Source organism: Macrotis lagotis, chromosome 4, assembly GCF_037893015.1.
Source record: "Macrotis lagotis isolate mMagLag1 chromosome 4, bilby.v1.9.chrom.fasta, whole genome shotgun sequence".
NCBI classification, from domain to species: domain Eukaryota; kingdom Metazoa; phylum Chordata; class Mammalia; order Peramelemorphia; family Peramelidae; genus Macrotis; species Macrotis lagotis.
The window spans coordinates 149,252,701-149,268,611 of NC_133661.1; the positions used below are offsets into that span (position 1 = coordinate 149,252,701).

At 32.6% G+C, this 15,911-nt stretch overlaps 1 protein-coding gene across 2 annotated transcripts in view; it reads right to left on the reverse strand.

The window, feature by feature from the left end:
* VPS13C (vacuolar protein sorting 13 homolog C) overlaps window positions 1–15,911 on the reverse strand; it is a 206,026-nt gene that overhangs the window by 123,322 nt on the left and 66,793 nt on the right. For both annotated transcript variants that reach the window (XM_074234293.1, XM_074234294.1), the window contains exons 21-28: window positions 9,948–10,077; window positions 8,706–8,823; window positions 7,944–8,073; window positions 6,954–7,035; window positions 5,372–5,511; window positions 4,990–5,143; window positions 1,973–2,052; window positions 1,040–1,099 (exon numbers count right to left, since the gene is read on the reverse strand). In XM_074234293.1, coding sequence (XP_074090394.1) covers window positions 1,040–1,099; window positions 1,973–2,052; window positions 4,990–5,143; window positions 5,372–5,511; window positions 6,954–7,035; window positions 7,944–8,073; window positions 8,706–8,823; window positions 9,948–10,077 — 894 coding nt within the window. The remainder of the gene's footprint in view (window positions 1–1,039; window positions 1,100–1,972; window positions 2,053–4,989; window positions 5,144–5,371; window positions 5,512–6,953; window positions 7,036–7,943; window positions 8,074–8,705; window positions 8,824–9,947; window positions 10,078–15,911) is intronic.

A 15,911-nucleotide genomic window follows, 5' to 3' on the forward strand; every position in this document is an offset into this window, starting at 1 on the left:
CACAATTCTATTTTTTTCTCTCACTTTATTTTCTTAAAGGTTTCTTTTTCTTTGCTGGGGGGAAGCAGGGAGGTTGTTGTGTTTACTTTTTCAACATGATTATTGTAGCAATGTGAAGCTTTTTTTTTTAATTTAACAAAAAAAAAAAGAAATGATGAAAGGGCATAATTCAAAAGAAATCTGTAAAGCCTTGAATGAACTGACTTGGAGTGAAGTGAGAATAAGCAGGAAAATAATTAAAACCATAACAATACTTTAAAGAAAACTTTTGAAATACCAAAGGACTCAGATCAGTGCAGCGCAATGCAATTCCAGAGAACCAATGCTAATGCATAGTATTTACTTCTAGACAATTAGGAGATGAATGAAATATAGATTTTTGGACACTGAAAATATGGGGATTTATTTTGTTAACTATGCATATATGCATCTGTATTTTTTTTCCAATTGGAGAAAGGAGAGTGGGAGGGAAAAAAAGAAAGGATTAAAAGGGTAGAATAAGGTATAGAAAAAAAGAAATGGTTACTAATTGAAAAAAATTCAAAAACAAATAAAGTTCAAATATTATATAAACATCAAGCCCTTCCTGATTTTCCCAACAGCAAGTGACTTCCCTACTCAATTAATGTGAATTTATTTTTACATATTTCACAAATACTTGCATATGTACATGTCCTCTCTCCAAAAATAATGCTCTATTCCATAAATACAGAGATGTTTTCATTTTCACAGAGCCTGACATATTTTATTAAATGATTGTTGATTAATAGGATGATATCTAGTTCTGTCCATCCAATACCTGGGAATGTCTGGTATTCTTCACACCAAATTTTTCCATGGTTTAAATTCCTTCTATCTTTGAGAAAAGAATTATTTCAGTTTTCTAGGATACAATTTAAGATATTAAACTTGTAGTTTAATTAAATTATATCTTATGCAATGTAAGAAAAAATAAATTTTCTTACAAATGCAAATAAAAAACTTTGCATAATAACCTCTCTTGAATAAGATGGTTTCATTTAATATAATTTTAGTTTACCTTAAATGTTTGCTCAGTGTTTTCAAAAGTAGTTTGAAAACTAGGTCCATTCTTGTCAGCCTAAAAAGAGAAATTAAGACTTTTAATAAAGGAAATACAGTCAAATTTAAACAATCTTCTTAATCAAACTTTGAGCTAATACTAGTTATTTCTACGTTGTGTACAAAATATAACTGGTGATTCAAATATAAAGAAGACTGTTATAAACTGAATGTAACATTTATACTACAAATGGCAGAAAGGATATTGCTAAGGAAAAGCGTGATTCAAGAAAAAAGTAAGTCAGTCCTGAACACACAGAATGAGAGAGAATAGCTAGACAACTCAAAGGCTATACTGGCAATCTCAAAATATTAAAAGTGAAAGATATTCAGAGGATCCTCTAGGGAGAAGCTATAGAAAGACATGGAAAATAAGTAGTCAGAAGGAGTTCTTACCTTATCAAGATCAAAGATGTAAGTACAGAAATGACTTTAATAATTACCTAGCTGTGTTACCTTGGGCAAGTCATTTAATCCTGATTCCCTTGCAAAAAACAAACAAACTTGGGAGGATATGCCCTTCAAGGGTCTTACAGAATGTAACCAAAGAAGCAAACATTCAAGGCTACTTTCTCACCTACAGAATTATAGTTATCTCTAAATGGACAACAGAATGTTCACCCACAAATGCAAAATCTATGGGAGGGTAAAGGCAAAAGCAAATCTATGACGACAAAACAGAAAGAGCAAGTCAGTATATTTCAGGAGTTACTCCATCCATCCAGTCTGTGTTTGTGTGTGTGTGTGTGTGTGTGTGTGTGTGTGTGTGTCCTTATATAGAATCAATTATGAAAATTAATGATGTCCTTTCCAAAGTCTTGTGGCAACCCATTTTCTCCTCCTTCCTATACACATACTTGAAATATGATATAAACATGTTAAACAATCATACCTTGATATATTCTACTTTTAAAAGATCTAATCCATATTTGTCAGAAGAACTAATCAGATGAAGTGGTTTCTTTCTGGTCCCTGGAAAAATGAGAAAAGTTAACTGTGTTTAGAGGTAAAATTTTAGGATAAGCTTTTCCTTTCAAAAAAATCTTCTAAAGGTTTAAATTTGAAATCTCTCTCTCTCTCTCTCTCTCTCTCTCTCTCTCCCTCCCTCCCTCCCTCCCTCCCTCACTGACAGCTTAAGAAAAGCTTCACATCTACTACAGATTTCTTACATAATCTAAACTGAGCCCTCATTTTGGTAAGGCAATCCTTTTACAACTCCCTAAGTGATCCACTATCCAATTCCCAAAATTAGTTTTTCCAAATATTTTCATTCCTCCTCAAACTTTCCGCAATTCTCCTCTCCGTATTCTCTCAAGTGATAACCATACCTATATTTATCTGAAAAAAGTTGAAATCATTCCCAGAGAGCTCCTTCTTCTTCCCTTTTTCTCATCTCACATTCTAACACTATCTTTCTACATCCTTTTTCACAAGAAGAGGCAGTCCTTCTTGCCAATGTAAATCCTTCTTTATGCTCAGGTGATCCTATTCATCATGTCTTATCTGCAGATTCCCCCTGTATCTTCCTTACTGTCACTAATCATTTTCAGATACCTGGTTGTTTCCCTGACTACCAACAAATATTTTCACATCTCCACCATCTTCAAAAAACTCCCCTTAATACTTCTATCCCCACTAGCTACCATTCTCTATCTTCTACTTTCGGTAGTTAAACTCTTTGAGAGTTTCTTTCCTTTCTCTCCTTTACTCTTTGCAGTTTGCCTTTTTACTTCATCATTCAACCAAAACTACTTTCATTAAAGTTACCAATGTCTTCTTAATTGCCAAATCTAATGATCTTTTCCAATTTCTCACCTTTTTTAACTTGTTGCTAACCAGACACTGTAAATAACCTTGTTTTCTTGACAGTCTCTTCTAAGTTTTTTTGACACTGCTCTCTCCTAGCTCTCCTACCATCTGATTGCTCCTTCTCTGTTTCTGTTGTTGAATTGTGGGATATGCCCTAAGGCTCTGTTCTGAGCCCTTTTCTGCTCTATACTATTTCATTTGGTAGTCTCATCAGTTCCCATGATTTTAACTATCACTATGAAGAAATCTCTCAGATTTTACTGTCAAGTCCTAACTTTTCTCATAATAACTGTCTCATGTCTCCACCTGCCTATTAGGCATTCTAACCTGGATGTTCTTCCATAGACATCTTAAACTCATTATGTCCTAAACAGAACTTACAATCTTTCCGCAAAAATCAATCAATATCTCTCTCTCTCTCTCTCTCTCTCTCACACACACACACACACACACACACACACACACACACACACAGTCCGCACCATATTCTTTATAATATCTCTCACATATGCCTGTTCTTCTACAACACATCTCTTCAAGCCTGACCTATTCCAATAGTCTCTAGTCTCTCTACATCTTAATCCATCTCTCTCTCTCTCAGTTGTCAAATCTTCCTAAATTACAAGTGTGACATATAACTTCTTCACTTAACACCAATGGCTCTCCATCACTCCAGGAATAAATATAAAATCCTTAGTTTGGTTTTTCTAAGTCCTCATAACCTGCCTCTGTCTTCCATGTCTTCCTACACCTAACTTCTTTCCAAGTACTTAGTGATATGACACCAGCTCCCCTGCTGCTCCTTAAACATAATGCTCTGTCACCCTAAGAAATTGCCCTGGCTTATCAGCTATAGAAAGGAGGTGGGCTTAGGGAATTCTCCATGGCCCCTTCGAAAAGACCCACACAAAGCATGCTGGGTGTATTCAAGAATACCACAAAGAGGTCAGCAGCAGCTCTCCTGGGTAGGTCTATAAGGGACAGAAGTAGCTCTCTCCATGTAAAGGGGCCCCTGCTGCTGCAGGAGTCACCACTTAGCACTTTGGTGAGTCTCTAGTGACAGAGGAAGAAGGAGAAGACGGCCACTGATATATTTGTCCCTTCCACAGCTCTCATCCAGACTTACTTGGTGGCTCTATAATTTCTGACCCCATGGTAATTCTGCTCAGTAAAACCAAGAGCCTGTTTGGATCTTGGTTTGGGGACAAACTATTTGCCTTCATCTTTCTCATCCCAGAGGGATCCTTGCTCCTATCCAGGGATTCCAACCAGATGTAGCAAAGCCAGGGGAAAAATAGTGAAATTCATGTCACCCTTAGAAATCTGATTGGCTTTATGACTGTTACATTTGAAATTAGTAACAATTGTTTTAACTTATTTTAAGTCACCTAAGATATTCTTTTTTTTTTAGGTTTTTGCAAGGCAAATGGGGTTAAGTGGCTTGCCCAAGGCCACACAGCTAGGTAATTATTAAGTGTTTGAGACCAGATTTGAACCCAGGTACTCCTGACTTCAGGGCCAGTGTTTTATCCACTGCACCACCTAGCCTCCCCAAAGCCAGGGAAAAGTAAACCTGAATATCTTTTCCCTTTGACTTTCTGGTTTTTGCAGTACATAACTCAGCCCACATTAAATGTCCCTAAGGCTGCCACTAGACAAAAGCAAGTAAAGCAAAAATTAATAAATTTCATATTTTCAGAGGGTGTATCTAAGCCCTCTTGTAACCAAGCAGAGTGGTTAGGGAAGCAGGATCCAGTTAGAAAGATGCTTTTCTACCTGAGAAAACAGGCTCAAAAAGTTGTTCATTAATCTTAGATTAAAAGTAAAAATAGATTAAAATTAAAATAAATTAAAAAATACAAAGTTTATATTATCCTTAAATAAGGTTTACATCACAAAGTTATTTTCTTCCTAATCTGAAGATGATATTTAGTTTCAATTGAAACAAAAACAAAAAAAAGATGGTCTAAGATTCAACATTTGTCTATATTTAATCTAGCAAAAATGCTAGAACAATTAATTTTCCAAGGCTTAAAGGTAAAATGAAGTCTATTTAAGCAACATAAAACAATTCACTCTTATGGTTTTTATAATTATTACCTTGAATTTCATGATAATCCAAGCTTATTTTCTTCAAATAAGATACTATAACCATGTCAAATGGTCTAATAGTAGCTTCTGTTCCCAGCTGTATCACATTAAACGCAAGAATTGTATCTTCTTTTTCCTGTTGTTTAGTAAGTTCCAAAATTACCTAAGACAGTAGGTAGGGCAGTAAAGTAAAAGTTGATAGAAGTTAAAACCACATTGCAAAATCGAATACTTCATTTTCATAATTTGGAACGGAAGGATTAAACATATTTGAGCTTACATTTCCTTCCTATAGCAAAAAAGGAGTCTAATATCAGGCAGTTTGGATGGATAATCTGAATGGATAATAACTTCCATGCAAATGTTTCTAAGGTAAAAGATTAATAGGTACCTCTTTAATTTCAAATTTGAGCTGAAGATCGATGAGCTCTTCATTTGGAGGTTCTGTGACTTTACTTATCTCAGATCCTTTAATACTTCTACCAATCTGTTGTGCTCCATCTTCAGCATCAAAATATTCATCATCAGACTCTAAAAGAAAGAAATATTTAATCTGAAATACCATAGTTGAAAATTACATAAAAATATTCAAAGTCGAAATCAATCATCATTAAAACTTTATTTAACCTAAAAAATCTTAACATCAGGATCATGTCAGTCTTAATGTTTAAGTCCCAAGAAATGACTCATCTTACTGTTGTGACTGCTGGGTAGTCAAAAAGATACAGTGTCATTGGACCTGAAGTCAGGAAAATCTGAGTTCAAACCCTGACAGGCACTGACTATGTGACCCTGGGCAAGTCATTTAGTTTCTATCTTTCTCCATTTCCTCACCTGCAAAATGGGAATAATAATGATAATAATCAAAATAATAATAACAGCATCTACCCTACCCCAGGACTAGACTGAGGATAAAATAAGATAAAATTTGTATTTTCAAACATTAAAGAATGCTGACTATTATTGTTGATATTGTAGCTATGTTTTTCCCTTGTGTAATTGGAAATACAAAAAAAAGATATATATATAAATATATATATATACCTATAAATAGCTTTCCAGAAAAAATTCTATAATTTCCATTCAACACCATAGATATCAACATTATTTGCTTTTGGTATGTTTTTTTCTTTTAATTTCATTCTTAGTTATAAAAACAGGACAATTTAAGAAAAGGGTTTTTTAAATATTTTTTCCAATTATATATAAAGATAATTTTCAACACTTATTTTGTAAAGTTTTCTCTCTTAACTGTTCCCTCTCCCCACCTTAGGATAGCAAGTAATCTGATATACATGTACAATGTGTATATGTACATGTACAATTGTGTTACAACTATTTCCATATTAATCACACAATGAAAGAAGAATCAGAACAAAAAAGGGAAAAATCACAAGAAATAAAAAACAAAAAACAAATTAAAAAAGACGAAAGTGATATGCTTTGATCTATGTTCAGATTCCAAAGTTTTTTCTCTAGATGTGGACACCATTTTCCAGTGCATTGTCTTTGATCACTATATTGCTAGGAACCAGCTCAGTCTACCATAGTTGATCACTGCAAGGTGCTGCTGTTAGGGTACACAATATTCTCCTGGTTCTACTCACTTCACTCAAGCATCAGTTCATTTAAGTCTTTTCCAGATTTCTCTGAAGTCTACCTACTCATCATTTTTAAGAAGTTCAACAAGACTACTTATTACTATTATTTAGAATCACAGAATTTAAAGTTCTGGAACAACATTTAGTCTAACCCATTAACAAATAAAGAAAATGAGAATCTCTATCTGAGATAAAATACTCAGTGGCCTGCCTAGCTATGGCTAAAACTGAAACAAAGCCAAGATCTTTGTACTGCACCACACTATCAGTAAATTGATACAGAATTTTTTATTATGTTTCTACATCTTAATTCTTCTAGCATTAATTTATAGAAATTTTAAAAAGCCCATTCAATAATTTATATTTCCTTACCTGACTCTCCTCCTTCTTCTAGCAGCAGTGAAGTATTAAGTAGTCTTTTTGTCTCATCAGAAATAATGGGAATAGCTGCTACCTAGAAAAGAGTGGTCAAGTAAAAGTAAAAGGTAAGCTCTTTGAAGACAAGGACTATTTATCTTTTTTAGTTCTAGAATCCAGAACAATGTGCTGGATAATAAATTTTGTGGTTTACTGAATAATTCAGGATTAAATTCACAAAAAGGTCATTTTATAAAGACACATATCTTTTCATAAAGTACGGCAGTTATACAATTAACTTTTCTTTTATTCCTAACTAGAATTTTCCAATATTAGACTATCATAAACATTTAAAAGATGTTAAATATTTGTATGTGTGTAAATGCATATTATCTTTACATATACAAATATATATACATATACAAACAATTACATACGTTCAAATGTCACTGCATGCATGACTACAATGTAACAACTATTATCAATGCAAATTAATTTCATTTCTCTTTAAAATGTAACTATAAAGAAAATTAATATTCTAAGAATTCTAATGGAAAGTCACAATTCTACTCTTCATGTTCTGCAGGAAAGTTCCAAGTACAATGATTAAAAATTTTTAAACTTTCGATATTATATCCATATATGACAATTAAGCTGCAAAATTCTATGCCTGGCTATAGTGATGGAGTAACATAACATTTGGGGAAATTTCTCTTTTTGGGGCTGCTATATATTTCTTATAAACCTGGCATCCCATAAAACCACCATTCCACTAGAATTTGGAATCAATTCTATAGAGTTCAAAATTTTGGTTATTCAATTTAATTTAGTAATTCAATTCAATTTTATCAAATATAGTACTAACAAAATAAACATCAAACTACCTAAAACTTCAAAAATTCCTACATGAGGTGAAAGTTAAATAAAAATTCAAAAATCAAAATACTGCAAAAAATAAGAAAAATCACCAATAAAAAATTAAAAACATTTTCCAAATACATTTACCTTTCTCTCTGGAGATGGCATATCTAATTTTGTTGGCAGGGGGATGCTGTGAATCAATTCCAATACATTTTTCACCTTTTGGTCAGATAGTCTCACATACATCAAAGGAAGTCCACCTGAAACTTTAAATCTGAAAATGAAATTTAAAGCTAGTTTATTCTTCCTTTTAATTATGTCCCATTTCACAATATATGCATCTATCTAGGAGGATATTAATTTAGCTTTAAGTATGTACACAATCACAGTATAATATAATAATTTACCCAAACTCAAAATGCAATGTTACTTTTTAAATTCTCTCAGATAATAAAAACTTTTCGCTAATTTTATAATGATGCTACAGATCATTTACATTTTACATTTTACTTTATTAATGATGAAGGTCCCTAATTCTACTTGAAAACACACATAATAGAGTTAATAATTAAAGTCTATAAATCCTTATAAAGAGCTAAAGTTAGAGCTAGGGCAAATCACACCTTTCCTTCATAAAATATTTTCACTTTAAATACTATTTTCACTTAAAGAAACTTGCCTTTGGGGTAGCTAGGTGGCACAGTGAATAGAGCAACAGCCCTGGAGTCAGGAGGACCTAGGTTCAAATAGTTGCCTAGCTTTGCAACCTTGGGCAAGTAACTTAATCCCACTGCCTTAAATAAATAAAATTAAAAAAAAGAAACTTGCCTTTATCAAAATTAAGAAATTGAAATAGTTAAATTTCTCTTACAAAAGAAGGAAATTAGCATGACAAATATATATTACCTGGGCATTCTAATGTCTTTTTCTACCATTGCTTTAGCCAACTCTACGTGGATATCCATAGGCTGTAATATATGTAATGATGATGTATGTTGAAATCTAGCTTTTTTCCAATCTTCCCCTTTATAAAAACATTACCAAAAAAAAAGAAAGCAATTACCTAAAATATTTTTTCTTATCATGGGCATTCAGTAATGATCTATTTGTTGCTTGAAAAGAATTAAGATGTCAGCCTACTGTATTAATTCACATCAGATCTGTATTTTTTGAAAGAGTATCTGTATGGGCCACAAATTTTCAAAGCAAATAAAGATCTAGGCTAATAAGATTCATTTTAGTCTCCAAATTTGTTAGCAGTAGCAAGTAGTTGTTAGCATTTAGGAGTAGAAAGAAAAAAGTGAAAATATATATCAAAATATTTATAGCAATATTTTTGGTAGTAGCAGAAAACCAGAAACAAAATAAGAACCTATCAATTGGAGAATGGCTGCACAAATTGTGGTACACAAATATAATGAAATATTATATTATACTAGAAGAAATAGAATCATGAGAATTTATGGGAAACCTAAGAAGGTTTCACTTACTTGATATTTATATTCACTTAACTAAATTGATGAAGAAAGCAGAATCCAGAGAAGAATATATCCAATGACTACAAAGATGTATTGAAAATAACAATGAAACAAATAATCTCAGATTAAATGTAATGACAATTCTGGCCCTGAAAGATGACAAAACAATTTACATCTTCCCCTCCCCCCCCCCAGGAACAGAGGTGGGGAACAATAGGTGTAGAAAGTCGCATACACTATCAGAAAAATTGTTGAATAGACCTAAGCCAATATTTGTTTAATGAGTAATATAAGTAAAAGCCTTTGTGTTAAAGGCAACACAACACAATAAAAGTGTTCCTAGTGTTTTAAAGTAACTCAGATACATTTTGTTCTATTAAGACAAAAATTTTAATTTATTTTGTGTCATCAAGTATTAGGACCAAATCAAAATATTTGTTCAGATAACATAAGAAGGACTAAGGTTCAGATAATATAAGGAGAGATACATTGTGAATTGACTATCTACTATTGGTGAAAATTTTCATTGAATCTTTCACGTATTCCTTTGCCTAAAACACCTTGGAGCTGGTAACAGACCTACACCTAAATATTCTTGTGCTCATGTGTTTGACAAGGCATCCACTACTAAAATTCCTGGATTCCAAAGTCACAGCAAAATTTTTTTTACCTGATCTTCCAAAAAGAAACTGGACATTTTTAATCTCAACATCAAACTTGTCATATGCCTTGTCCATTATTTCTTCAAGGGATGAAGTAGTAGTAGTAGTGTGTCTTTCACCTTGACCTATGCTGTTTAACTACAGTGAAGAAAAAAGGTTTAAGTTACTCCTCCACACATATATAAAAAATTTTTAATTAGATCAAGTAATGAAGAAGTGAGCTATTCTCAGTGAACCAGAAGGAAGATTCTAGGCAGGCTGTCACAACGACCTTACCTCCATACATTCCTTTCATTTGCTCTCAGCTTTCTCCTGGAAGGCAAGGCAGGTTTGAGAATGACTCTCAAGTCTCCACACTACATCCCTTTTTTCCCTACAAAAATTATTCTGTATCTTTATTGCATGGCTCCTGTATCATCTCATGCCTACATGCTGGCCCCCCCACCCTACCCCCAGACAGTCATGGAATGAAGAATGGTTTCCTTTTTCGTTATGATGCCAGAGTCTAGGATGGAAGGAAGGGAACAAGCATCTGGCAATATGCCAGGGACATTTAGATCACCTTGGCTTTACTTTTTTTTTTTGAGTAGCATCTTTATTTTTTTTCATCCATATGAACATATATAATATATATTCTTAAATTACAAAATTTCCTTCCACCCTCCCCTCCCTTAGCAGTCAATAGTCAGGTTAGCATTGGACATACATATTTTTGATAAACATGTTTACAGATTAGTCATTTTCAGGATGAGGAGTTAAGATTACGGAAAAGAGATACATAAAAGATAATTTTTATAAAGTATTCATCAGATTGTGAAGGGTTCTTTTTTCCTTTAGTTTTGTTTTCTTCTGGATGGGAATGACATTGTCCACAGTCAGTCTAATATGGCTGCCCTAGTTCTTGGAACTGCTGAGAGGAGCTGCTTCCATCAAGATTGATTACCTCACATTGTTGTTGTTAATATATACATTGTTTCCTTCGCTTAGTATGAGATCCTGTAACTCTTTCCGTGCTTCTCTAGAGTCTGACCATTTATGGTTTCTTATAGAACAATAATATTTCATAGTATTCATGTAACCATAACTTGTTTAGTCATTCCCCAATTAGCAATTCCCCTCAATTTCCTATTCTTTGCCTCTACCAAAATTTTGGAACATGTAGAACTTTTCCTATTTTTTTATGATTTCTTCTGGATATAGGCCTAGAATTAGAATTGCTGGGTCAAAGGATATAATCAGCTTTATTGCTCTTTGGGCATAGCTCCATATTGCTCTCCAGAATGATTGGATCCATTCACAACTGCACTAGCAAAGCAAAATCCCAATCCTCCCACAACCTCTCCAGTATTGATCATTTTCCCTTTTTGTCATCTTGGCCAATCTGATAGGTATGAGGTGATCCCTCATTGTTGTTTTAAACTGCATTTCTCTAATCATTAATGATTTGGAGCAGTTTTTCATGTGATAATAAAAAGCTTTAATTTCTTCATTTGAAAACTGTCTATTCATATCCTTTGACCATTCATGAATTGGGGAATGACTTAAACCTTTTAAAATTGATGCAATTCTCTATATATTTTAGAAATGAGACCTTTATGAGAAGCCCTAGTTATGCAGATTGTTTCCCAGATTTCCACTTTTCTTCTAATTTTGGCAGCATTGGTTTTATTAGTGCAAAAACTTTTTAGTTTAATATAGTCAAAAATCATCTATTTTGCAGTTTATAATATACTCAAATTCTTGTTTGGTCATAAATTTATCCCCTTTCCATAGATCTGCTCATGTATTTCTTGGTTTATTAGTTTCTCTATGGTATTACCCTTTCTGTCTAAATCCTGTACCCATTTTGACCTTATTTTGGTATAGGATGTGAGATGTGGTATGCCTAGTTTTTGCCATAGTATTTTTAAGTTTTCCCAACAAATTTTGTCAAATAGTGAGTTCTTATCCCAGAAGCTGATGTCTTTGGGTTTTTTCAAACAGTAGATTGCTGTAGTCATTTACTGTGGTTTCTTTTGAATCTATCCTAATTCACTAATCCATTACTCTTTATATTAAGCAGTACCAGGCAGTTTTGATGACTGCCACTTTATAGTATAGTTTTAGACCTGGTAGAGCTGGGTCACATATCTTTACTTTTTTTTTTAATCAATCTCTCTTTGTTCCTCCAGATGAATTTTGTTCCCATTTTTTTCTAGCTTGGTAAAAGTTATTTAATAGTTTGATTGGTATGGCACTAAATAAGAAATTTAATTTAGGTAGAATTGTCATTTTTATATCATCCTCATCCTCATCATTATTATTATCATCATCATTATCATCATCATCATCATCTTGACATCATCATCATCATCTTGACCTAACCATGAGCAGTTGACAGTTTTCCCATTATTTAGATCTGACACTTGGGTGAAAAGTACTTTATAATTGCGTTCATATAGTTTCTGGGTTTGTCTTGGGAGGTAGATTCCCAAGTATTTAATATTGTCTATAGCTACTTTAAATGAAACTTCTCTTTCTGTCTTTTGCTCTTGGACTTTGTTCATATATACAGAAAGGCTAATGATTTATGTGGGTTTATTTTATATCCTGCTACTTTGCTGAATTTCTTAATTGTTTCAAGGAGTTTTCGAGATGATTATCTCAGGTTTTCTAAGAAAACCATCATATCACCAGCAAAGAATGAAAGCTTTGCTTCCTCATTGCCAATTCTGATTCCTTCAATTTCTTTTTCTTCTCTTATTACCATAGCCAGCATTTCTAATACTATACTGTATAGTAATGGTGATAATGGGCATCCTTGTTTCACCTGATTTTACTGGAAATGCTCCAAGTTTATTCCATATATATATATATATATATATATATATATATATATATGTTATATATATTTGTTGATAGTTTTAGATATACTATTTATTAATTTAAAGAAAATTCCATTTATTCTTAAATTTTCTAGCGTTTTTAATAGAAATGGATGTTGGATTTTATCCAAGATTTTTTTCATCATCTATTGAGATATTCATATGATTTCCGTTGGTTTTGCTATTGATATGATCAATTATGTTGAGTGCTTTCCTAATATTGAACCATCCCTGCCTACCTGGTATAAATCCTACCTGATCACAGTGTATTATGCTAGTAATAACGCTGTAGACTCATTGCTAAAATTGTATTTAATATTTTTGCATTGATATTAATTAGGGAGATTGAGTTATAATTTTCTTTGTTTTGGTTCTTCCTGGTTTAGGTATCAGCACCATGTTGATGTCATAAATGGAGTAGAATGTGTAGAATATGAATTAATTGTTCTTTAAATGTTTGATAGAATTCATTTGTAAATCCATCTGAATCTGGAGACTTTTTCTTAGGGAGTTTATTGAGGGTTTCTTCAATTTCTTTTTCTGAAATGGGGATAAGTAATTTATTTCCTCTTCTATTAATCTGGGAAATTTATATTTTTGTAAATATTCATCCATTTCACTAAAGTTATCCGATTTATTGTAATACAGTTCAGCAAAGTAACTCCATATTATCTCTCTAATTTCCTCCTCATTGATGGTTAGTTCATTCACCCTTTTTTTTGTTTTTGATATTGGTAATTTGATTGTCTTTTTGTTAAATCAGATTAACCAAAGTTTTGACTATTTTACTGGCTTTTTCATACAACAACTCCTAGTTTTATTTATGAGATCAATGGTTTTCTTGCCTTCAATATAATAATCTCTCCCTTGATTTTCTAATTTGGTATTTAATTGGGGAGCTTTAAGTTATTCTTTTTCTGGTTTTGTTAGTTGCATACCCAAACCATTGATCTCCTCTTTCTCTATTTTAGTCATATAAGCATTTAGAAATATAAAATTTCCCATCAAAACTGCCTTGACTGCATCTAATAAAATATGGTATGAAGTCTCATTAGTATCATTTTCTTGGACATAATTATGATTACTTTTATTATTTGCTGTTTGATCCATTAAGATGAAGTTATTTAATTTCCAATTAGTTTTTGGTTTATCATTCCATGACCTTTATTACACGTAATTTTTATTGCATCATAGTCTGAGAAGTATGTATTTATTATTTTTTCCTTTCTGCATTTGATTATAAGGTTTTTGCACCCATGTACATGGTCAGTATTGATATAAGTGCCATGTACTGCCAAGAAAAAGGTATATTCTTTTCTATCCCCATTTTCTCCAGAAATCTATCATATCTAAGTTTTCTAAGATTTCATTCACCTTCTTAACCTCCTTCTTATTTATTTTGAGGCTAGACTTGCCTAGCTCTGAGAGAGGAAGACTGAGGTCCCCCATTATTAAAATTCTGTCTATGTCTCCTTATAATTCACTCAGTTTTTCCTCTAGGAATCTGGATGATGTACTACTAGATGCATATGTTTCATAATGACATAGCTTCATTTCCAATAGTGCCTTTTGAGAAGATGTAGTTTCCTTCCTTATCCCTTTTAATGAGATCAATTTTTGCTTTTGCTTTATCTGAGATCAGGATCACTATCCCTGAATTTTTTACTTCAGCTGAGCCATATTATATTTTGCTCCAGCCTTTTACCTTTACCCTATGTGTATCTCTCTGCTTCAAATGTGTTTCTTGTAGACAACTTATTGTAGGGTTCTGGTTTTTAATTCATTCTATCTGCTTCCATTTTATGGGACAGTTCATTCCATTCACATTTTACAGTTAAGATTACAAATTCTATATTTCCCTCTATGCTATCTTTCTTCATTTATATTTTTCTCTTTCCCTTCCTCTTATTCCTCCTCACCAAAATTTTACTTCCTTTTCCCTTTGATTTTTCTTTTAAAAATTTAACTTTATTTTCACTTACATCTTTGCCTTCTCTGTTATCAGTCCCTTCTTCCCTTATCTTTCCCTTTCCCTGTCATCCCCCTTCTTTTCCAAATATATGCAATAGTAGTTTCTACCTACCATTTTTTTAAGGTTTTGAATTTTACAGTTTTACCACCTTCCCTTCCCTCCCCCTCCCCCCATAGAAGGCAATCTCATAATCTTTACAGTTTCCATGCTATACAATGATCAAAACTGAATGTGTTGAGAGAAAAAAACATATCTTTGAAGAAGAAATAAAGTATTAGAAATAGCAAAATTATGTCATATATGAGATAACTTTTTTTTAAAAATTGAAGATAATAATCTTTGGTCTTTGTTTAAACTCCACAGTTCTTTCTCTGGATACAGATGGTATTCTCCATCACAGATACTCTAAAATTGGCCCTAATTTTTCACTGATGGAATGAGCAAGGTCATTAAAATTGATTTTTACTGCCCTTGTTGCTGTTAGGGTATACAATGTTCTTCTGGCCCTGCTCATCTCATTTAGCATCAATTCATGCAAGTTTTTCTATAAAATCCCATCATCCCTGTTCTAATAGAACAATAGTGTTCCATAACACATAAATACCACAATTTGTTTAGCCATTCCCCAACTAATGGAAATGCCCTCAATTTCCAATTCTTTGCCATCACAAACAGAGTTGTTATGAATATTTTTGGAAAAGTGGTTTTTTTACCCTTTTTCATGATCTCTTCAGGTCATAAACCCAGTAGTGATATTGCTGGATCAAAGGGTATGCACATTTTTATTGCCCTTTGAACATAATTCCAAATTCTTCTCCAGAAAGGCTGGATCAGTTCACAACTCCACCAACAATGCATTGGCATCCCAGATTTCCCACATCCCTTCCAACTTTAATCATTGTCATATTAGTCAATCTGAGAGATGTGAGGTGGTACCTCAGAGATGCTTTAATTTGCTCTAATTAGTAGTGATTTATATATATATATATATATATACATATATGTATATATATACATGTCATATAGAGAAAAATGATTTTTATATAATTCATATATAGTAATGATTTTTATAAATCAGCCATTCCCCAATCGACAAATGGTCAAAGGGTATACAAAGACAATTTTGCAGATGAGGA